Source organism: Diadema antillarum, unplaced genomic scaffold (genome assembly GCF_040938485.1).
Source record: "Diadema antillarum isolate AM-2024a unplaced genomic scaffold, OU_Dant_1.0 seq00000651_RagTag, whole genome shotgun sequence".
Classification (NCBI taxonomy): Eukaryota; Metazoa; Echinodermata; class Echinoidea; order Diadematoida; family Diadematidae; genus Diadema; species Diadema antillarum.
The window spans coordinates 1,092,882-1,116,715 of NW_027271564.1; the positions used below are offsets into that span (position 1 = coordinate 1,092,882).

The 23,834-nt window shown below is 34.8% G+C and overlaps 1 protein-coding gene across 3 annotated transcripts in view; it reads left to right on the forward strand.

Moving 5' to 3' along the window:
• Positions 1-14,039, forward strand: part of LOC139736528 (uncharacterized) — a 35,390-nt gene extending 21,351 nt beyond the window's left edge. Inside the window, exons 4-8 of one of the 3 annotated variants that reach the window (XM_071647278.1) lie at positions 4,000-4,077; positions 4,734-4,841; positions 7,333-7,405; positions 10,075-10,175; positions 11,208-14,039. In XM_071647278.1, the coding sequence (XP_071503379.1) occupies positions 4,000-4,077; positions 4,734-4,841; positions 7,333-7,405; positions 10,075-10,175; positions 11,208-11,359 (512 nt within the window). In that variant the 3' untranslated portion in view covers positions 11,360-14,039. The remainder of the gene's footprint in view (positions 1-3,999; positions 4,078-4,733; positions 4,842-7,332; positions 7,406-10,074; positions 10,176-11,207) is intronic. The other 2 variants (XM_071647279.1, XM_071647280.1) reach the window with 2 other exon arrangements.
• Positions 14,040-23,834: the final 9,795 nt, after the last annotated feature.

Sequence of the window (23,834 nt, forward strand, 5' to 3'; positions counted from 1 at the left end):
GTCTGTTCCCAGATTGATTTCACCTTACATTCTCGTTCTTTCGTGTCCGGATCTCCTCTCGGATGTCATATTTTGCCCTTCCAACTTTGCCCAATATGTCTACAGCTAATCTTTAATGTATGCAAGCAAGCACGATATCAATTGTCAAATACGAGATTTAAAAAAAAAATAAATGTTGGTGCTTTCATTTGGGATCAGGCAGCAATTTTGATCATGCCAAGCCTAGAAACATGTCCCTTTCCCGCTTTCTGACCATTTCATTAATTGTACCTCTCCCTTTATCTATGAATTCATTGTTGTATACATTGAGCAACTTAATGCACTATACATTCAAAGAGCATGAAAAATAATGAAAGCGAAATACATCACTGGCTGTTGTTTGGTTTAGTGAAATGTGTTCTATGTAACAAAACTCAAGGTTTTAAAATTGATGGGTCATCTTGAGTATTGATTGTGCAAATTTAGTCATACGAGTACTGCCCTTAGCACTTAGGATAAAATTCTACATGCAGTCGATATCAGCCTTGAGTTGCCTTTACCTTATAGCTACTTTATTCTAACTAATACAAATGAATACCAGGAACAATTTCCACTACAATGTTTGAATAAAACGTCAACATGTTAAGCCTGATTTTTGATTGAGTTAAGTAAAAAAAAATGAATTATGGAGTTTTCATCAAATTGAGTCATGGGAGTAGTCATGGTTTAAACGTTTCAGCTGTTTTCATTATAAAGAAGTGAGTTCAAAGACACTGTATATAGGTCTATAATAGGAAGTAAGTGAGAAGATAATATCATGGCCTTACAAGTGTGTGTGTGTGTGTGTGTGTGTGTGTGTGTGTGTAAGTGAAAAAAGTAAAAAAAAAATTATATATCTTGACGGCAACAATTATATTGATAATATTGTCACCTTATCATAGACCCAGATATGACTAGGATGCTCAAATCAGTGGAAGAATAAAATAACTTGAAGTCTCCATTGCCTTATACAGTGCGTATCAAAAAAAAAAAAAAACCGCAACAAGATTAAATTTCAAATTTGTGAAGATTGTGTTAACTTTACACCAATGTGAGTAGCAATATCTTAAAGCCACATATCTCTTCCTTCCAATGATATCTTATTTATTCTTATAATATAAGAATAAATAAGATATCATTGGAAGGAAGAGATATGTGGCTTGTCTAAAAAGAATGATTACTCAGCCATCCATGACCATATTATGGTCATGGATGGCTGAGTAATCATTCTTTTTGGACATTGGGTCAAATTGGACTTGGGACCAAGTTTCAGTTTCTGCATTTAACTATGACGTCGATTTTCGAAGAGAAAAGCTGAATGATTGGGCTGGACTTTGTGGAAACGGTTTGCTCCTAGGGCCCTTTTTCTTTGAGAACAACATAAACCGAAATGGATACTTACAAATTTAAATGAAAATGTGATTCCTGAATTAAAGGAAAACTTTTCTGTGCAAAAAAAAAGGGGTGTGTTCAGATGCCTATGATGGGCACAGGATGGCGCACCAGCCCATCGACTAGTTGCAGTAAGAAACAGATTGGCTGAGGTATTTGGAAATTGGGTGATTGGCTTCTATCATGATGTGGAGAGGCCAGCACGATCTCCGGATCTGACTTGTGACCTCTTTCTTTGGGGTTATCTCAAGAGCAAAGTGTTCATTACCCCTTCACCTGACATTGCAACTTTGAGACAAAGAATCACTGATGAGTCCAAGCCTCAATGATCCGCAGGGCTGTGCGTGAGATGAAGAAAAGAGAGCTAATCCCTGTTTGAAAAGGAATGGTGGCCATGTTGAGGGGCATGGAATGTTATGTTAAAAGGAGATACTAGTATCCGAAAGAAGACAATTGTACGTTGCGATCATTAATTTCATCAATTTTATTAATTGCGATCATTAATTTCATTAACATTAATTTCATTATTCCATTTGTTTAGTTAATTTCTAATAAGGTGCATTGATTCTTGCAGTACATGAACTTGGTCCCAAGTCCAATTTGACCCATTGTCCAAAAAGAATGATTACTCAGCCATCCATGACCGTGTAAGAATGAATAAGATATCGTTGTAAAGAAGAGATAAGTGGCCTTAAGATGTTGCTACTCACTTTGGTGTAAAATTAACACAATCTTCACAAATTTGAAATCAAATCTTGTTTCGTTTTTTTGATACGCACTGTACATCATTGACATGATAATAATACATTATACTTCGATCTATAACATTTATCGCTACTTAAAATTGGTGTGATAGTACCAGTAGAAGAAAAGAGACACTTAATATTTCGCCCACACAAATGTCCTAATAGAGAAGTGTCTTGATTCGTACAATCGCCAAATACCAACCAACCAACCAACCATGTCTGTTCCCTGATTGATTTCACCTTACATTCTCTTCCTTTCGTGTCCGGATCTCCTCTCGGATTTCATGTTTTGCCCTTTCAACTTTGCCCAATATGTCTCAGCTAATCTTTTGTGTCGGTTCCCTCTTGTTGATCACGCCTATTGCACACCTGATTTGATTTCTGCAGCTGCATATTGCACAACTGATTTGATTTCTGCAGCTGCCTACATGTAGACTTGTCTCTTTTTTTCTCATTGTTACTGGTGTAGCTCATAGTCTATGAGAATGTGGCGTGGTGTATGATAAGCCAATGGTGCATGGTACTCTGGTTGCTAACTGTAAACAGTAGGGCTTCCATGTAGTTCCGTTCTGCCACAGGTCGAGAGATGGCGCAAAATCCTGCCATTGCTAGATCCAAAAGTCTCGATCCCCCCCCCCCCCCATGTTTAAATCCTTGCGACGCGGTGTATCGCCCTCTATGGTAATGTTTGGTGGGACACTATAGTTGACACGAATAGAAAGAGTAATGATAAAGATGAATATTTGGTTCCTGTGTTTGTCCTTTTGTCTGACTTATGACTTCTGTCAGGATCTAAAGGTCAGTCTCCTTCAATTCACTTTTACTCCTCTAGCTCGCTTTCAAGGGATACCCACTTTTCTGAATTTTGTTCTCTTGTCATTTCACGTGGTGAACATTACTGATTCTATCATACTACCTTGATTATCCGAATTATTCTCAGTATTGTTTTCACTATAATTAGTATGGTGGCTTTTTTTTAATCAATGTTGATATTTCTTACTTACTTACCTACTTACTTGCTACCAATTATGCCATAGTCAAGTAGGGCAGCAAAAAAAAAAAAAAAAAAAAAAACCGTCATCCATTCTGCTCTGTCCATTTCCAGGCAGGTAGTCTTCCCATACAAGATGTGATTTGGTTCCTTATCACTTGTCTCTCTCCATTGGCATGACGCATGTGTTTTTGGCTCTCCCCCTCTTCGTCCTCCCTTCTGGAGACCAGTATAAGAATGTTGTCTTGGTATGATTACGTGTTCAACCAATCCATCTCCAGCGCTGTCTTTGGATTATTGCGTCTATGCATTCCAACTGTCATTTGTCATACAGGTCTTCATTCAATATGGCATCTGACTAGAATATTCGATACAAGTTTCGTCGGTGATTTGAATGCCTTTTTTTTTGGTCATCCTCCACCATTGTACCCATGTTGCTATTGTTGTTGTAGTTGTTTTTTCAATCAAGGAGGTGGGCAATTTCCACATAGGTTGCAAAAAAGAAAAAAAAAACAATGGAGAGTTTGATATATAAATCCCATTCTTTCTCTTTATATATTTCAAACTTGACGGGGTTTTACTATCAATTTCTTTTTGGGGGGAGTGGTAATATAGGGAATTACTTTAAGTATGAAATAATTCTTATAGATCCTATCTTTCTTTCTTTTTTGTTGGAGTACTGAATATTCTGCCAGTTTCATTTCAATACTGTTGTTGGGCCTTGTTTTCAATACAGTGAGAAAGATACCTCTCAGTGTTGATGAGAGGAGTGAGAAAATCTAGCATCAAAATCAGGCTTTTGAAATGATGAATAACATACTTTCTTCTTTCTTTTCCCGTCTTGAATTTCAGCCATTTCCAAGGGAAATCCTTCAACAAGCCTTCCAATGAAGACCACCCTACATTCGTCTGTAGCTCCCCCAAAGCATGGTAAGTGAGAAGACTATTCCTATGTGTATATTCAGAGACGAAATGGATAGCCTACAACATGGTTAAAGAATAACATTATAGTGTATGTGAAACCTCCGAGTTTTCGATATAGCAATGGCGTAATTATTCGAATTTTGGCGCGGGATGGGTAGGTGCGTCTAGATCATGAACTTCAAATATATAACTGATACTGTAACACATGCATATTCTTATCTCCAATGTGTAGTCCAACTGTGTCGAATGTGTATTGTCTTGGCATTTTACAGGGAGCTGGTCTCCGCACAGAAGTGAAATAAGTTCTCTTGTATTCATATTATTTGGTATTGTACTGTTGCCTGGTAGAAACGTCCCGTTTTGTTCTCTTTAAAGATATCTGTTGTCTATGTTATTCCTCCGTAACGACGGCAAGTGGGACGTAAAACCTTTCAAAAATTATCCAATGTCGAAAAAATGTGTAAGCAAGTGTCTAATAATATTCAACACTTGTAATTCTAAGAACTGAAAACTTGAAAAAGATATCTGTTATGACTCCACTTGTTAATGACCGCTATCATTTTTGTCTCTTGTAAATGGTATATTACAGTCATTTTTTTTTTAATCTTTAGTATATATTTGTTCTTCGATAATGCCACTGAAAAATCTCATTTTCTTTGCAGCAGTGATAGCGTCACCCTTGATCTTAAGTGCTGCAGGATTTTATCTGCTTGGGGTCCTGACATTCTGTTTTTGTTATTATGCCAGGAAACGACGACGCAATGTGAATGGCAAGTTACATTTTATCAACATTCTTTACAGAACGTATAGGATCGTTTATTTGTCAAACTGTCTATATCGAACTGTTATTGTATGAACATAGCAATTCATGTTAATTCGTAATTTCCAAAAAAAAGAACAGGAAACAAATAGTAATGTAACATTGAGTTTAAGGATACTCATACAATAATACAATGCTTGTCGAAGCTAAATGTGAGCGTGGATCACAAAACGAACAAAAAGTCGCACCACTTGATTTCACGTAAGGACTAAAAAAAGTGAAATGTTTCAACTTGGTCAATCTTAAGTTTTTCATATTTTCTGAAAGAGCTTTCCTTTTTCTTTGTTATTCTTAGATTTAAGATTCATAACATTAATGGAAAAACCTCTTTTCAAGATTTTTTGGACAACCCATTTTTGGGGAAAATAAAATCATCAAGTATGTCTTAAAGTCTCTATTTCATTTCTTGAAATCCTTTACACACTCGTCACTTTCAATTTTAATGACTTTTTAAAATGGTAACTATTCTGCTTTGAAAGTGTGCTTTAATCATGGACGGAATGTGTTAATAGAACATGCACAATTTCAGCTTCATCTGATAGTCCCTTCGTTGTTGTTTTTCCTGTGGTTAACGTTGTGCGTTTTGTTCCTTTCATTGCACAGCCAAAACGGAATGGTAAAGATTAAGAGCTTTAGAAGACACTGTACTTGAGGGCCTCTTTTCTCAGTTTACTTTTTTCAAAAGTGTGTGCTTTCTTTCTAGTATTTACATAGGTTAGAGGAGTCCATTTAAATTGAGTTATGAGTCTGCTCTCTTAGAATCTGCCCTCAGCTGAAAATCCATGTCTGGCGACTTTTTTGTTGGTTTTGTTTATGCAGGGTCACGAATGGATTCTTTTATTTTATCAACTTGAAGGAAATTTACGTAATTGAAAAAAAAAAAGATCACTTGTGATCTAATCGCGATTTTAATATGAGAAACAGTCATAAGTTTCACGACACAGCTAATTTTATTTTTTTTTTAAAGTAAATGACGCCACAAAAGGACAAATTCCGTAATTTTTTGTTTGTGTTTTGTTTTCGTCAATGTGACGCTCTGCAATGAGACAGCACATCGTACAAATATTACTCCTGTCCTGTCATCCGTGCATGCATCTGCAAGTTGGTACCATTCTGCATCCATTCTTATATACTAAATTTCGGCCAACATGCAGATATGAATAAGTTATTCTTATTCTGGTGAGCCGTTCCCCAAACCTCCTTTAAGATTACCCGCGTTGGTTTCCTCAGACTAGAGCAAGCGAACGTCGCTAAATTCGTTGGCAGCGAATTCTGTGGAGATTGAAAAAATAAGTTATAAGTCTAGTCAAAGAAACTGATTCCTCAATGATTGCCTGATACAATGGTCATTGTAATATTATGTCGTCCAAGTTGGATGCAAAAAGAATGATAAATAATCACTCTTGAAGTGAAGACTATGAAAAGACTTGAAAAGAGACTATAATCAGACTCATGCTTTATGTATAGTGTTTATTCCATTTTGAAAGGGTTCATCGTTTAATAATTATCGCTCTGTGGTAATACTAAAGATACGTTTACAGATATATCTAAAAGCTCATAATACGTTTATTGTGTTTACAGCAAAGTGTATAATGAATCATAATTCTATCGATATCGAGCATGGGCATGGTTCAATAATCAGTAATAGGTATTTATTGTGTAAGTAAATATAATTATCTACTTTATGCCTCGATCACGTTAATGTAGGTTTACAACATTCATACTTAAACAATATAAGAAACTCCACTTAGATGAGGAAGAAAGAAATACCTCTCATGTGCCTTTGATGGTCTCTATAAAATTTATACCGTTATGTATGTAATCAATTTATACTAATATTTGTGTTCAATTTTTATGTACTGTCATATATTTACATAGTATTATAAATTACATATTTGTGATCTTTCACCACGAAGGCCTTATAGATATGTTGGGAAGATGATACAGATTCATTACATAATAACCTCAAAATGTATACGTAGTAAATTTAGTTTTACTTTCATCAAAAGGAAGATATATTACAAAGAATTACAAGAAATGCAAACAGGCAAAGGTTATATTGGCAAAGTAAGCGCAATTTCCTTTATTTCGTGATCTCCGACTTTACACGGATTATGCGATATACGCGCTGCATTATGTTGTATTTTATAATATTACGCCAACTTATCAGCGAATGTAAAATCGAGAGTCTACAACATGTATTGGCTAAAAGTTACATAAAAAAGATACACCTGCATTTACTAAATGAAATATTGACATATGTAACAATTATTTTTGCACGTTATTCTAAAGGATTTGAGGAATTGATAACGGGATTTATTCGATGATGGGTCTTTACGCTCAGAAATTACATGATCGTGCTGTAGCAAGATGCAAATGATACTTTAACAAATTAATACACATTACTTGCTTTCTCTTCGCTGTTTTGATTTTCTAATCAGAGCAATTTTCCAGGATTGAAGGAGAACAAAGAGGCAGTGATACATTCAGTCGAGAGGAAGGAGAGCGACATGAGTACGTTGAACCTTCATTACATCGTTGATGAACTGCTCATGATTATATATATATATATATATATATATATATATATATATATATATATATATATCATAATATCAAGACCTTGTCACGAAAAAGGAAAATCTGCCGTGAAAAGGTTAATGATGGTCTGAATAGCCTGTAAATTCCTCATCACAGCCTCTTTTTCAGGGGTCTTATCTGACAAAACACACACACACACACACACAAAAAAGAAAAAAACTTTACTCAAAGGGATAGTACAGTTTTGGTTGAGATAAGAAATAGGCTTTCGAATTTTTGCAAGATACCAAGAAAACACTTATGATATAGCACAGAGCATACCATTTTAAGAGGAATTCAAAGTTTATTTGATGAAAATCGGGTTTGGAATAACTGAAACATCCAAAAACAAAGTAAAACAAAGCGATCGTTACAAAGTGTGGGTCCCACACTTTATTAGAATCGTTCTTTTTTGGATATCTCAGCCATTTCAAAACCAATTTTTATCAAATAAACGTTGAATTCCTCATAAAATTGCATGCTCTTTCATATTTCATGTGAGATTTTTCATTATCTTACCTTAAAATGTTAGAAACCTGAAATTAGGTCTCAACCAGAACTGTACTTCATATACATAAGGATTGAGAGAATGCAACAATAGTAGTAGAACACATGTCATCAGTGAAAGTTTGAGGAAAATTGGACAATTCGTTCAAAAGTACGAATATTTTAAGTACCTGCGCAGTCACTGCTGGAAGAGAAGACTACTACAGTGTATGATGTCACATGCGTGCAACTATATAAGGAAAATAAAAAGAGAATTTCACAAACTTTACTTTTTGAATAAAGTACACATTTCTTCGACTTGTTACTGACGTATGTTAAGAGTAATAATATTATTCCCCCTGCCTCCTGAAAGAGAGAAGTCGAGTGTTCTTTTAGTATGCGAGAAAAATGGAAATATGTTGAATTTTCTTTATTCTTTCTTGTTATCGTTGTACTCATGTGACATCAGAAGCTGTAGTAGTCTTTTCATCCAGCCGTGACTGAGCAGAAACTTCAAAAATTCATAACTTTTGAAGGATAGTCCGATTTTGCTCAAACTCTGACTGATGTGTTCTACTAATATTGCTTCATTCACTCAACCCACATGAAGGTGAACTTGTCCTTTAACAATGTGCCACAATGTCGACCACATGAACACGATAACAAGAACACATAATATCAAGTGAAGACATGAATATAAGAACAACACAAGTCCAATTTTTGGCCAAATTCAGTTTGACATGAGAAATTGAAGCTCAAGCATGGACTCATCTTGTGTATAAATGATAAATCCTAATTACCCCCGGAAGTGCCTGAAATGAACGAGTTAAATCTTATATTAAAGGCATAATTTACCATTTGCAGAAGATACAAAGACCCAGCATTAGTGCTTCAAAATAGTCGTAAAATGTGAGTTAGAGATAGAAACAACCCATGTAAAAATGTCAACTAGTGTAATCGAAGTTAAGTATTGTTAAATATAAACATGTGAACAATAGTTATAATAAAAACGTTTCCAGACTAAAACCGTATACAGTTATGGTTTTATTAAGAAAAATAGTTATATCTCCTTAAATTTTAGGCTTTATTGCGAAAATTTTATGGTACGATGTTTTGTGATACAACTGACCTACAAATATTCATCAAATGTGATATCTTGATCATTCTTTTAAATCACTGCTCCCAAAGGTAAATAGGACCTTTAATGTAAGAATGAAGGACTTAGGTCATTCTTACATTCATATAATAGCGCCCTCTCTCATCCTTCTCTCATCTCTATAGCAGAAAATCATGTATATGAATCAAAGAACGACCCAAGTCCACCACACAAAATGGCCTCTCCACAATTTAATGTAAATGTCAATTGTCGTAATACTTATGTTCTCATTTGTATCAATGTTGCCTTCCCATCACAGTCAAATAGAATATTATTGGAGAAGTAAGAAAGATATGATTTTTTTTTTTTTTTTTTTTTTTAGCTTACTCGAAATGGTCTTCCACGGACTTGGGTCGTTCTTATATTTATATACTCAATTATAATTGCAATGATAGAATATTGATTTATCAAAAAGAAGATCCTAATTATCAATGGATAAATATGATGATATAAAGACATGTAAAAATCCTACCGCAATGTTAAATCTGCAAGTCTCAACATTGACTTATTAAAGTAAATGGCAAAGAAGACAAAAGGAGGAAACCCAATTTAGACTATAACAATTTGTAACTAAATTGCATTGACAAGGTAGACCTTATATCTTTTCTATATACAACAATTCTGTAAATGGTCTTAAGGTCTTACTCAAAGAGTTTTCTAACTATGATCACTCCTTTTTCAATTCCTTCACTCATCTTTGCTTTTTTTCATTTTGTTTGTACGCTTTCTGTAAGTTATGGTAATTGGTAACGCGATTTTAACGGTAATGGTAATAAGTGATCATTTACCCTGTTCATCCTTAGATTGAAAAATGCCTTCATACGTAGTGCCTCAAATCATTCATCTGATTGAAAATTCAAATGAACCTTTTCCAAATGAGTCAGTGAAGGGAAAAAACAAAGACGCAATTTTGCACGAATGTTTATGATCTCATTTTGTTGTTGTTTTCTTCTTAAAAAAGAGAAGAGAGGGGAATCTCGCAAGAAGAAGTCAACGAATACACAACGAGTTTGTTACCCACTCATACACCTGATTTGACCATTTCGTCCACTTGTAATGGTGGTAAGTTTGAAACGTTGTGAAAAAGAATCACTTTAATAGTAATAATAATGGATTTATCCAATAACATACCTAATGTATCCTCTCCAGCTTCAGACTGCCAACTAACCACTTACCGGTCATTCACATGACCACTGTTTGTCGAAGTAAGCCTCTTCATATGAGCGACTTTACCTCCTCTTCAGGGTAGGTCTACAGTGAGAAAGAGAGGGCGTTGACATGACAGTCATTTTTTATCATTTGACCAGTATGACTTCAAACAGCAGAATTTGTTGCTCTGGAGATATGCAGACGTTCAGATTTGCGAGAGTCTAACTGATAGTTTAGAGTTCTCACAATTGCGTTCCTATTCTGTCATTTTGATACATCCACCCAACTATACATATGAGGTTCATGTCGATATTGATGGGACGCATCGTACTTACAGCTGACACAATAATATGTCATGACTAGTGTTTTTTGATCCGTCTGCGTCACTCTTTTAAGGGAGCGGGCAAAGAGATTAAATATAATAATAATAATGATAATACTAATAATAATAATAATAATGATAATAATGATGATTAGCATATCATAATTGTTATTATTATTATTCCTTTATTCAGTTTTCAATCTCAAATATCAACATTACATGTGGAAAGTGGCAAAATTGAGAATGATGACTGAGAAATTTTCTCAATGTATGTAATCATTCAAATTTACGAGGAACCCAAGCTGAGGAGCTTGACGTAATAGTAGACTTTTTGTTTTTATTTTGCTTTTATTTTATTTTTTATTTGTGGCATACAGTTGACCCAGAGTGATATAAATACTTTTGGAAAAATATCTCATAGTGTTGTGTTTTAATTTTATGAGCTGATTCAAAATAACAGGGAGTCTATATGTTGTGATACTGCGAAGAAAATGATAAGTAAGTTCAAAAGATTTATATAGATTGTTCAAAGTCAACATGTTTAAAGTGTTATTCAAAGGCAGTATAGTATGATAATGTCTCTTAATGTCCATGTGTATCTATCTTTTGTCACTCCCTCCCAGAGCAAATACCAATGACAAACGGAGAAGTAGGAGACGGGATGACAGATAATGATGAGAATAAGAAGGAATCTGGTTACTCCACGGAAGTTGAAGTGGCCGATGTTGAAGAAGACACCATTCCTCAAAGATGTGAGGAAGATGGGAGCACGTAGGGTCGTCGGACCTTTCAGACGAGAAAGGTGCAAATCTGCGCCTTTAAAGGCGTTCCCACTGTACAGCTGGTTTGAAGTAAAGGTTCTTCCAGTATGCCGCTGATATTTGTGTATAGTTGAACCTATACTGTTGTCGTGTATAAAAGACCACTTGCCGTTGGTCATGTGAAGGCATCCTGGCATAGAGACCACTCTTCTGGTTTCCTGTTACTTTCAACCCGACCCCCTCCTTCCACGCATATACACTTACGTACATCCTTGTGCATATAGTACAAAAATGGTTGACAAGTAAACCGTTGTTTTCCTCTTTCTGCAACAATGGCTTTGTCTACGGGCTGTATGTATGTCTTACTAAAACTTTAATCGCGGTAAGAATCTGGAATGGCCTGCAAATTGATCGGCTTTTCTTCTGGAAATTACAAGCTCAGAAATTAGTTATTTTGGATAATGAATGAATCTTATACTAGTATTCAATAATACAAACACATTCAACTCCAAGCTTATAAACATTTAAGACATACGTTATTAGCTGTGGAACGAATGCCACATGTGAGAGATAGAAGACAGAAATGCAAAACGTATTCTTCACCTATTATATTTAATTATATTATTCATTCATACATTCGTGCATGTATTTATTTATTTCATTTGTATGCTACTATTCTTTGTCAATGTGTTTGACTCCGAAACAACTTGAGTCCTAGTAAGAGAACAAATAGAGATGAGGCTAGAACTCCTGAGAAATTATGAAAGAGGGAAAAAAGATAGATTAAATGATATCATTTCATCTTCTTATTCATTCTTCCATTCATTCTTATATTGATTTAAATTAAGTTACATCTGTTTGTCTGTTCTTTGAAGAAGAGATCATGTAAAAGGGGCAGGTAAAGTTAAGACCTGAGCCCTGTTTTATGACGATTGATAATATAGTTAATTTCTATCATAAGTCTACGGCAGCATTGGTGGTATGTTAAGGAAATATATAATCGATTTTATCTTTTGATAAGACAGTGCCCTAGACCCCGCGCGGCGGCGAAATTAGTGCTTTAAGTGGTGGTCGGACTCTCCTAATCTTTTTACTGCATGGAGGAATGGCAAAAGTCCTTCGTCGAATGATGATAACGTGTTTATCAAAATTTATTTAATGATACATGTAGTGACAACTGTAAATTTCATAATGAATTATGCTTTGTGAAATGTTGTGTTTTGACATGTATATTCCCTATCACTTCAGTTATTGTCCTGAAGTATAAGGAAATTATTTTGATGATTATGATGTCAGTATGTATACGTGGATAATTATCATCAAACGAAATGTCCTGCAATTTCTTGTGATTCTATGCATTTCTATAAATATCTGAAGAAACTGCCCTTTACCGAGGCCGGCCCAAAACCAGTCTAGGTAACGAAATCTTTTGGATGTGCATCTCACATTGTTTGTAATCAGCTTTCATCAACCATGAGCATTGAACCTGACTTGCAAAAAAGACTGAAAGTTGCCTAAAATAACTCCTTCACAGTTATCACTGGTCTGTTTGCAAAATTAGAGCAATTAACATTTTGAACTCTTGCTAATCCCAGTTAAGCATGCATGTCAAGAACTGAATTTGTGCAAGTCGAAATAAGAACGCGTAAATTCTATTATTTCACTTAATGCCTTTTCCTCTAATTGTCTCGGTATAGCTTTGTATCGAAAATGCTGATTGCATGAACCACACTAATAAAGAACAAATTTGTGTGATGCAAGAAATTTTCAATTTTCTGCTCTCTCGTTGACTTTGGTTGCAATGATGCTTTAGTTTTAACCATCGATACAATGTTATGCTACTAAACCAATATGTAGGATAATAATGATAATAATACAGGGTCCTTATGAGGCGCCAATAACTGAGAAATGCGATTTCATTTCTTCAGAATATGATAATATCGTCAGACAAATCTTTATATCGTAAATTGTATAGACCGGCGGCACTTTCACGTGGACACAGAAAAAAAAAGGGAAAGAATGGTCCAAGACATAATTTATGACATAGTCGTTGGTAGGCCTATAATGGTGAATAGTTATATTGTGATGCTGCAATGGAATGAATATGACTTTGAAATGTAAGCAATGTTCAAACTTTAGGTGAGAAATGACCGTATATATTTAAATGACTTTCTACAGATTTGTATACTGTAACACCATCTTCCGGTGGAAACTCTTTTTGTATTGTATAACTTACTCGTTTTGCCATATATGAATTATTGCAACATTGTCTGGTCAACTTCATACAGTAGTACAAATTCAATATTTTTGCTCCAAAGGAAAGCCATGCGTACTTGTGCTGGGACTTATTATAGAGCTCACGCAGACCTAATATTTCCAAAGCATAACATTCTGAAAATTGATGACATAAATTTTTTACAGAGTGCTACCTTCATGTTTCGCTACAATACTCAGTGTTCTTTATTTCATGAATATTTTCAAACTCAATAAACAAATTCACTCCTACCCTACAAGAAATGCTTCCAATATTCATCGTATAAATCCCAGAACTTGTTTAGCTAAAAGATCAATTTGGCACACCGGCCAAGACTTATGGAATTATTTACCATTTCAGTCCCGTGCATTTCGCTCGATTGGTTCCTTTAAAAGATTTGTTAAACATATGCTTGTTGCTAAATATCAGTGATTTAATTTACATATCCAGAACGTGACTTTTTTTTTTGTTACTTGAAGCACCTTCATTCTATGTTATACCCTGCCTTCTGTTGTAGGTGTGCCATGGAATGTTTTCTCTATTTTCATGTACAGATGTAAGTAACTGGTCTGTACGTTGCTTCACCCAGCCGCTACCTGGTCAACAGGGTGAATGCACCTGCAATAGTGTTGTATTTGTACAGTGTATTATTGCACAGTGAACGAGGAGTCTTTCTATTTCTCTCTCTCCTGTTCTTTCCTACCATCTTTCATTATCGCTGCCCCTTCTTCTTTGTTTTTCTTTCTTAGCATCACCTGTGTACATGTCCTTGTATGTTTTGTTGTGTAACTGTTTGGCTGTGTAAAACTAGTTTGTTTTTGTTGTAATTAAGTAAGCCGATAGTTGGTTGAAACTGTTTATTTATCTATTTGTGCATGAGGCCCCAAATATTAAGCTCGGCTTACTGGGGATCCTCCTGTATGGTACCTTGACTTTTCTTTTTATTATTATCATTATGTCTCCGTTCTTTGTCACAATGATTTGCTTTCATGTCATGTGCAAAATCAGCCATGAATTATTATGAAGAACCTATTTATTATTGAAGGTGATCAGAGTTGATTGTATTGTGCCATACAGAAACAATAAGATGAAATGAAAAATGCACAAAATAAAATCACTGTTATGATAATTATTTGTAAATCCAAGTGAGTATCTGAATATAAGAACGATCCAAGTCCACGGACGACCATTTCGAGTAAACTTAAAAAAACTTCATTTTTTTTTATTTGTCCAATAATATTCTATTTAAGTGTGATGGGGAGGCAACATTGTATCTAGAACATTATATTACTATGACAATTAACATTTGCATTAATTGTGGGGAGGCCATTTTGTGTGATGGACTTGGGTCGTTCTTTGAATCATATGGACTTGGGTCGTTCTTTGATTCATATGTGACCGTGCACCTCAAAACGAACATAAAGTCGCACACACTGATTTTGCGTGAGGACTGAAAATAAGTGAAATGGGTCAACCTAACCGAACTTGACTTTTTCATATTTTCTGAAAGAGCGGGTCTTCTTTTACATTATGCTAAAATTTGGTATCATGAAACAAGCAGGAGAGTGTGTTTTTTAAGCAGTTTATCTCGAACATTTTTGGTAGAATAGTGTGATTAGGTGTGTCTTTAGAATCCCTTTTTCATTCTGAAAAATCATGTCCACACTCTTCACTTTCAACTCTAATAACTTTTGAAAGGATAGCGCTACTGCTTTGAAAGTTGGCATTAATTATGGACAGAATGTGTTAATGAGGCATCTTTAATTTCAGTTTAATCTGATAATCCTTTCATTGTTGTTACTCTGGTGGTTTACTTCCTGTTTTTTTTTTGTCCCATTCATCGCACAGCCAGCATGGTTTGGTAAAGATTAAACGCTTGAATAGACACTGTACTTCAGAGCCTCTTTTCTCAGTTCACACTTTTCCTGAGTTTGTGCATTCTTTCCAATATTTAGATAGGTTAGGAGAATCCATTTGATTTGAGTTATACATCATTTTAAAGCTTAAAGTCTGCTCTTTCAGAATATGGTCTTAACTAGAAATTCATGTCTGGCGACTTTTTGTTTGTTTTGAGGTGCAGGGTCACATATGATATATGATTGTATTGTGCCATACAGATATATTGTGCCATACAGATATATGATATTCTGCTATAGAGACGAGAGAAGGATGATAGAGGGCGCTATAATATGAATGTAAGAATGACCCAAATCCTTCATTCTTACATTAATATAAGATTTAACTCATTCATTTCAGGCACTTCCGGCGTTAATCAGGATTTATCATTTATACACAAGATGAGTCCATGCATAAGCTACAATTTCCCATGTCAAACTGAATTTGGCCAAAAATTGGACTTGGGTCGTTCTTATATTCAGGTCTTCAAGTGCTTCCTGCTTTGTTTCTTGTTGTTCACTTTCACGTCTAGGAATATTGATAACGTTAATCAACCATGAAAATTATGGCTTTCCAATCTCCACACTATTTTATTCGATTTAACAGTGGCAGCGGGATACAATAAGTTCCTTTGAAAGACCGAAGCTATCAAAGAGAAAACTAAAAGAATCCTGTCTAGGTATCCACGATGAGAAATCCTACGGGAAGTCAGGATCCCTTTATAAGGCTATAACACTTTTGTTGCACCGCCATTTCATAATATTTTACTGTAAGCTGATAATCTGCTTTATTCAATTACTTCAGCTTTCATTGATGTTTTCAGTAGGATCATTATTCATAATTCATTCTTACTGAGAAAATATACATGTCAGAGAATCAAATTAAACTCAAATGGAAATGATACCTCTCAGCGAATCGATATCTCTCAACAATAATTCAGGAAATCCATCTCACCCACACACACACACTCACAAACAAATATAATATGGTTCATGAATATATTTCTGGACACAAACAAATTTCATGCTTCACTGGTCATGCTTGGTGAATAATATTGATTTGATTTACTTTTGTTTCAGTTATTTCCACATTCATAATTGGTTGACAAAATTTGCATATAAAAAAAAACAGCAAAAAACAAGAATGCATGATATCAAATATGATAGTAGAGGAATCATGGGAAGGACAATCTAGGCTTTATATAAAAATGATCCTGAACTAAGGTAAGCCCATTGAAAGTGATACCTTAAAATATTATGTTTCTTGTTTAATTTGGAAGGTAACTATTCTCAGGACAGTCGCTGTTTTCCAACATTGAAATGTTTTCTGGTAACTGAATGTTACGAAGTGCGATAATTATATACTCTGATTTTATTTAGACAGTATTATCAACAGTGTATCGGCATGTAGTATCCATGCTTTTTCAATATCCATGATTGGGTAAAGTGAGGTATGAAAAATTGAGGTATGACATATTGATACAAATGCGCAGAAATGTTTTCAAACGTCAAGTGTCAGAAGGATGTTTTATGTGTCTGACTGATTTTTTTTTTCCACGGGAAACAGAGAGTAGCACTATTTTGATATTTGATTTGCACAAATTATTTTGAAGAATGTGCCCTGTTAGCACCAACGCTATATTATTTGTTTAATCTCGTTTCAATGTTTAGTTCAACGATACAAAGCAAGAACGAAAAAAAAAACACATTTTAATGAACATCCGAAATGAAATCTAGATTGTGCATTGGTCAAGTACTATTAAAATGCACAAATACATTCAAATGAAGTTTCTCTCTCCTTGAAATACATGGCATATTTCATACTTCATTGAAAATTAATTCATGGCTAAATCGGACATTCAGGACTAAACTGAAACTCATGGAATAAATTAACCGTAGAGGGCGACAAATGAACTTATAGTGCAGCACTTGTGGACAACCAACTCTCCTTTATTTTGTTTTTCATTTTAAAACACTTAATTTCAGTATTCTGAAATCTTCTTTTTATTCGCAATTCTAAACATAATTCAACTTGAAAATATACGCTTTCAAAATGTATTCTTTCGTGAGAACTAGAAAAGTTTTAAAATGTTAAATTTTATGAGTATTAAACACTTGGAGGCAAGCCCACAAATACGTCAAAAGCTGTCTGCTGCCCTCTACTGACTCTTAAACTTTACACACCTTGGATTTGCTTATTTTTTTGCGCGATTTGGCTCACACTTGCAGAGACTAATTTCAATACGAATGACTTGTATTGGTTCCATTCGGCTATAGTTCGCGAGGAGAAAAGACGACATTAGAAGTTAGCGATACGTTGATATTTAAACCATTAAATTTATTGTCCGATATACCGCCATTTTTTTTTTCAAAATAAACTCTGGTATCTATGAAGTGAACGCTTTTTAGACCCTGGAAACTCGTATTTAAACTCACGTTCTACTAAGACACAAGATTCGATGAGTTAATAAGCATTACACTACTCATTTAGATAAGCAATAATATTCAAGTAGAACGGGACTCTTGTGTACACATTAACCATAACATTGTTCCGTCAGCCTACTCAAAAACTTAATACATCTTATAAAAACTCTGGTAATAAACTGAAAGTCACATTTCATTCATCTGGAATTAAGCATTTCGCCATGGGTAGAGAATAATTGTTCAGTTATCATTCAGAGAATGATATTGAGCATCTTAAAAAACAAAACACCGCCCCAACGGCTATCAACACTCATCACTGTCCATAAAAACAGTTCTGCATACCGTTTGAGGTGTCTGAGAGTCCAGTGAAAAGATTTCATGTGCTGTGATATGTATGAATGCTTGTATGTGCGTATGAATGCATGTATGTAATATGTTTTCGTGTTTTATATTTCTATTCCTTGGTAAAAGGTTATAAATCCATTTTTCACCAAACAAGATATATATATATATATATATATATTATATGAAGAGTTTGTTTGCAAAAACCGATAAGTCCATATTTGCCAAATGGAGATATTTGCGATTAAAGAAATTTTGTGCTTCTTTTGACCATAACTTCAAAAATATACCTTTACATGTAGTGACCAATATATCATATAAAAGGTATTATTTTGTACATCATATGACAGAGATCGTACTTCAATATCTTCAAAAATGGACTTATCGGTTTTTGCAAACAAATCCTTCATATATATATATATATATATATATATATATATGTATATATATATATATATATATATATATATATGAAGAGTTTGTTTGCAAAAACCGATAAGTCCATATTTGCCAAATGGAGATATTTGCGATTAAAGATCGAGAAAAATAAAGAGAATAATAAGAAAATTTTTGCTTCTTTTGACCATAACTTCAAAAATGTACCTTTATATGTTGTGAACAATATATCGTTTAAAAGGTATTATTTTGTACTTTATGACAGAGACCGTACTTCAAAATCTTCAAAAATGGACTTATCGGTTTTTGCGAACAAACTCTTCATATATATTAATGATTCAATAACATATTCATTATTCCTTCACAGATAATGACTGCTCTTTACGACATTAGATTTCTTTTGAAAAATGGAGAAATTAGCAACGAAAAGTGAGGTATTTTCCCCCGAAAGATACACTGGGCAACCCTAAAGCCGGATTCAATCGCAAACTGTACATGCCTGCTTAACCTTGAGAAAGTCATGCTTGGCTTGCTTTCTGATAGCTGTGCAGATTCCAGATGACTCAAGTATTACCTAATTACATTTATATAGGTCCTGAATGTGTCATTACTGGGAGGATACAATGTAATATACAGAGGTGGCAAATCATTCAAGAAAAATGAGCACAAATCACATAGTATCGTCACTAAAAGATAATAAAAGTATGTCACCAAGCACTAAAACTACTGTCAGTAAATTTTCTCTTGGTGTAATTGGCAATAAAGAAAACTCATTTTGGGTTTGCTCATAATATTCATCCGTGTCAACATGTTAAAGCGTAAGAAGTAGCGTCAGCGTATAATTTGTTGGCCGGGGCTCCTTTCCCTCACGCGTAAGTCCCAGATAATAATTATAAAACATGAACATTGTTGAATAAGTACCAAACCATTAATAAGGATGTTTACTCGCCTGTTGTGGAGGTCTCCGTAACCTGTACCTCCAGACCTTCCCTTATACCCGAACGTGATGAGAGAAGACCCGGTAGCCTCGCATCTTCGACACTCGTTGGTAATGTCAAAGGGATCCACGCTCAGCGAACAATAGCTGCGCCATCTCTTCAAACCTCCGCTTTGTAACATCGCCATCTTACGACGGAAGCAAAACAGCAATCGGACGGTGTTGTGAAAACAAACAAACAGCTCTAGAAAAGTATGTAGGACATAGTCCAGGGAATGCACCGACTGTGGCTTGTATTCAAGGATTTCGTTCCGTCTGTCGGGCAGAGGAGGGAAAAGGGATGACACAAAGTAATAGTATTTCTGTGTGTTTGTCGACTTACGTAAAACCTTGATCAAGTACACACACACACACACACACACACAAAAAAAAAAGGTTGTGATAACATGCAGTCTTTGCTTTTGAGGTTAAATAGCGATATTACGAACATGCATTATGGGACCTAAAATAAACAAAACAAAAAGTGGAAAATTGCATTCCCTATACAGTGGTTACAAGCTCTGAGTATGAGAGATATAATCATTGTAGGGGAGAAGTAAATACTTATCAATCCATGAATAATGGCAAATCATTTGCTGCACATAATTGACATAGAAATACAAAACAATCATCGAGATGTAGTGAAGTTCACGTGTATTTGAAGCAGTTGAGACATTCATGTAATAAACATAATGAATTTTTTCAGGATTTGTTGGAGGAATATAAAGAAAAAAGATGATTATATACTGTTTCTAGCCATCAGTAAAATTATTAATTCACAGGTGAAAAAGAAAAAAAGAGGATTGCATCAGGGCTGCTCCTTCAGACAACAGTGCTAACAGGCTGCCATCTTGGAATCTATATAGTCTCTCATTGAATTGATACATTACATGTTCCACACCTGCTTTGAAGGTTGGAATGAAGGGTAGGAATAGTGGAGATGTTGCATTTCAGTGCATAAAACATTCTGTGCTATTGTAATGGGAACTGGGGGTGCTATACGACAATGTGCATCTACCCACGGATATTGTTATGTTTGCAGGCGATGTAAGGGTTGGATGATTTTTCTGAATGCAGTATATTTATTTTGTCTGAGTTTTTTTTTTCTCAATATTCCAGTGTAGGTCCTTCAAAAAATATCTCACCCCAAGCATTCATTTCTTTCACACTGTGAAACATGGTGACTGCTGCCGTTATTGAAGAATGACGGCTTTCATACGTCACAAGTGCACCATAGAGTCGTGATGCCTACCATGCCCTGCATTGGACAAACACAGTCACGTGCACAAGTTTGAGGTGTATTGTCTGACGCTCTGAAGAGCTGTTGCCATGTACCTCCATTGAATGGCGGAGTGGATAAGAGCGCTCGATCGACAAGAACTCACGTCTGCCTTGTCCACATTGCGGCTCTTCACCTAGGAGTTTTTTAATGGGTACCCGGAAAACCGAAGTTATAATAATACTCTATAAAGCGCATTGAGATTCTAAAAAAAATGTGAAATTCGCTACATAAAAAACAAGCTAATATATTCATTGTTATTATTTTTGTGTAGATAATATTTCCACTTGACTATGGTGGCAGTAACACCCTCTAGAGGCGGAAATAATTCAAACTTCCTCAAGTATAGCCGTTTGTAACTAATAACATTTTTCAGCAGTTTGATTCTTACATCATTTATATCGATATCACCTCTCCATTTCCGGCATCCTTTCCTTATTACTATTCAGTTACAGTTTGTCCATGCATTTCTGTAACAAAATATATGTTTTTGTATGAAAACAAAATGATCTACATTAATCTCACTTGAATGTGCAAACTCACACTGTCCTCTATTTTGTTTATTACGCAAATGTCATATTGTATTGTATACTTTTGTCGAAAATTTTTTTTGTTACAAAATGATATACTGAACCAAGACCTATATGGTTTCAGGAAATTTCATTCTACTGATATGGCACTAGCCCAGTTGTATGACAGAGTGTCGACTGCCTTAGCTGAACAAAAACATGTCATTGGTGTGTTCATGGACCTAAGCAAGGCATTCGACACTCTTGACCACACTATCCTTTTACGCAAATTACATTGTTATGGAGTTCGTGGCATTCCACTGGAATGGTTTGATGATTATTTATCGAATAGACAGCAATACGTATACTATGAATCGGTAAATTCTGAAGTTTTACCTATACATTGTGGCGTCACACAAGGATCCATATTGGGACTACTACTATTTCTAGTGTATATGAATGATATCTCAAATTCTTCTAAGTTACTGCAATATATTCTGTTCGCCGATGACACCAATGTATTTTGTTCCAATTCTGATTTTCAGTCGCTTTTAAGAACTCTTAATACTGAATTGCCGAAATTATCTACATGGTTTAAGAGCAATAGATTGTCTCTCAACTTAAAAAAGACAAATTTTATTTATTTTCACAACAAGAAGCATAAAAATGAAATGCACCATTTGAATATTATGGTGGATGGTATAACATTATTGGAACAAAAAGAAAGTGTTAAATTCCTTGGAATACATATCAATGAAAATTTGAAATGGAATGCTCATGTGCAATATATCTCAGATAAAGTATCTCGTAACGTTGGTATACTCTGTAAGCTTAAATATTATGTCCCAAAGAATATTTTATTCATGCTTTATAATTCGTTGATATTGTCGAATATCTCATATTGTAACATTGTTTGGGCAACTGCAAAATGTCACATTGACAGTATATTGCTTCTACAAAAGAAAGCTATACGTATATGCACCAATTCAGGTTATCGGGACCATTCAGATCCTTTGTTCGTAGAATTAAAAACACTTAAGGTAAATGATATTAATTTTTTGCAAAATTCACTTTTTATGTTTCGTTTGTATAACGGTCAGTTGCCATCTTCTTTTTTCTCATTATTTCATTTAAACAAGGATATACATTCTTATCCCACAAGGCAATCTGATAAATTTCATCTACAAAATCCTAAAACGGTGATGGCTCTGAAATCTATCAGACACACTGGACCTGATATTTGGAACTCTCTTCCTTCAGAAATTCGAACTTTAAAGTCTATGTATTCTTTCAAGATAGCTGTAAAGACAATGCTACACACAGAGAAATTACGGTTCTAATTTGCACCCTAGAGGGTGCATATCGTTGTAACACCAGCGGCTCCATTTAGGGTTCTATTTTTTGGGGTGCTTATTTAGCACCCTATATTTAACACCATATATGGTGCATATTTGCACCCCTCCATTGGGTTCCCTTTCTGCACCCAATAGGGTTCATATCGTTGTAACACCAGCGGCTCCATTTAGGGTTCTATTTTGGGGGGTGCTTATTTAGCACCCTATATTTAACACCATATATGGTGCATATTTGCACCCCTCCATTGGGTTCCCTTTCTGCACCCCACAGGGTGAATAAAAATTCAGGTGCAAATTTGCACCCTTTCTGGTTCATATCGTTGTAACACCAGCGGCTCCATTTAGGGTTCTATTTTTGGGGGTTCTTATTTAGCACCCTATATTCAACACCCTATTAGGTGCAAATATGGACCTCTATACAGGGTTCCCCTTCTGCACCTCATACCTGCACCCCTTATGGTTCATACTGTTATTGTTGTAATTTTGCACCCTATGGGGTGATAAAGTCACCGCAATATAGGATGCAATTATATACTGGATGCCTTCACTGACTTCACAAACAATTTCCTAAGGTAACACTCCAGACATGAAGCAAAATAGCATGCATAGATTTACACACAGTTTCTCAGTCAATTAAATCCACAATCTTTCGAAAACTGAAGTCAGAGACTTCAATTCAACAACAAATAGAACATAAACATGATGAATACAGTGCATACTTACATATAAATTATTAACATTTTAATACATGTCTCAGGGAAGAGGGACAAGTTAACAGCGATTTTCTTTTTCATGGTTTACTTTAAAGTGAACATCAAATATACATTGCATTTCTACAAATTCTCATACGAGATGCATATTTTGTCATAAAAAGGGCAATGTAAATCAAAAATGTATGAAATTTGTTCAGTACATTGAATAAGAAGAAAAATATTCGTTCTTACCATTAAATGATTACTTTTTCTTCTTTTAAAGGAAATTACCACATTGACAAAAAGCACTAATTCTTTTTATTTAAAAAATCCCTGAAGCTTGTGCAGAGTAATAGTAAACTATGTG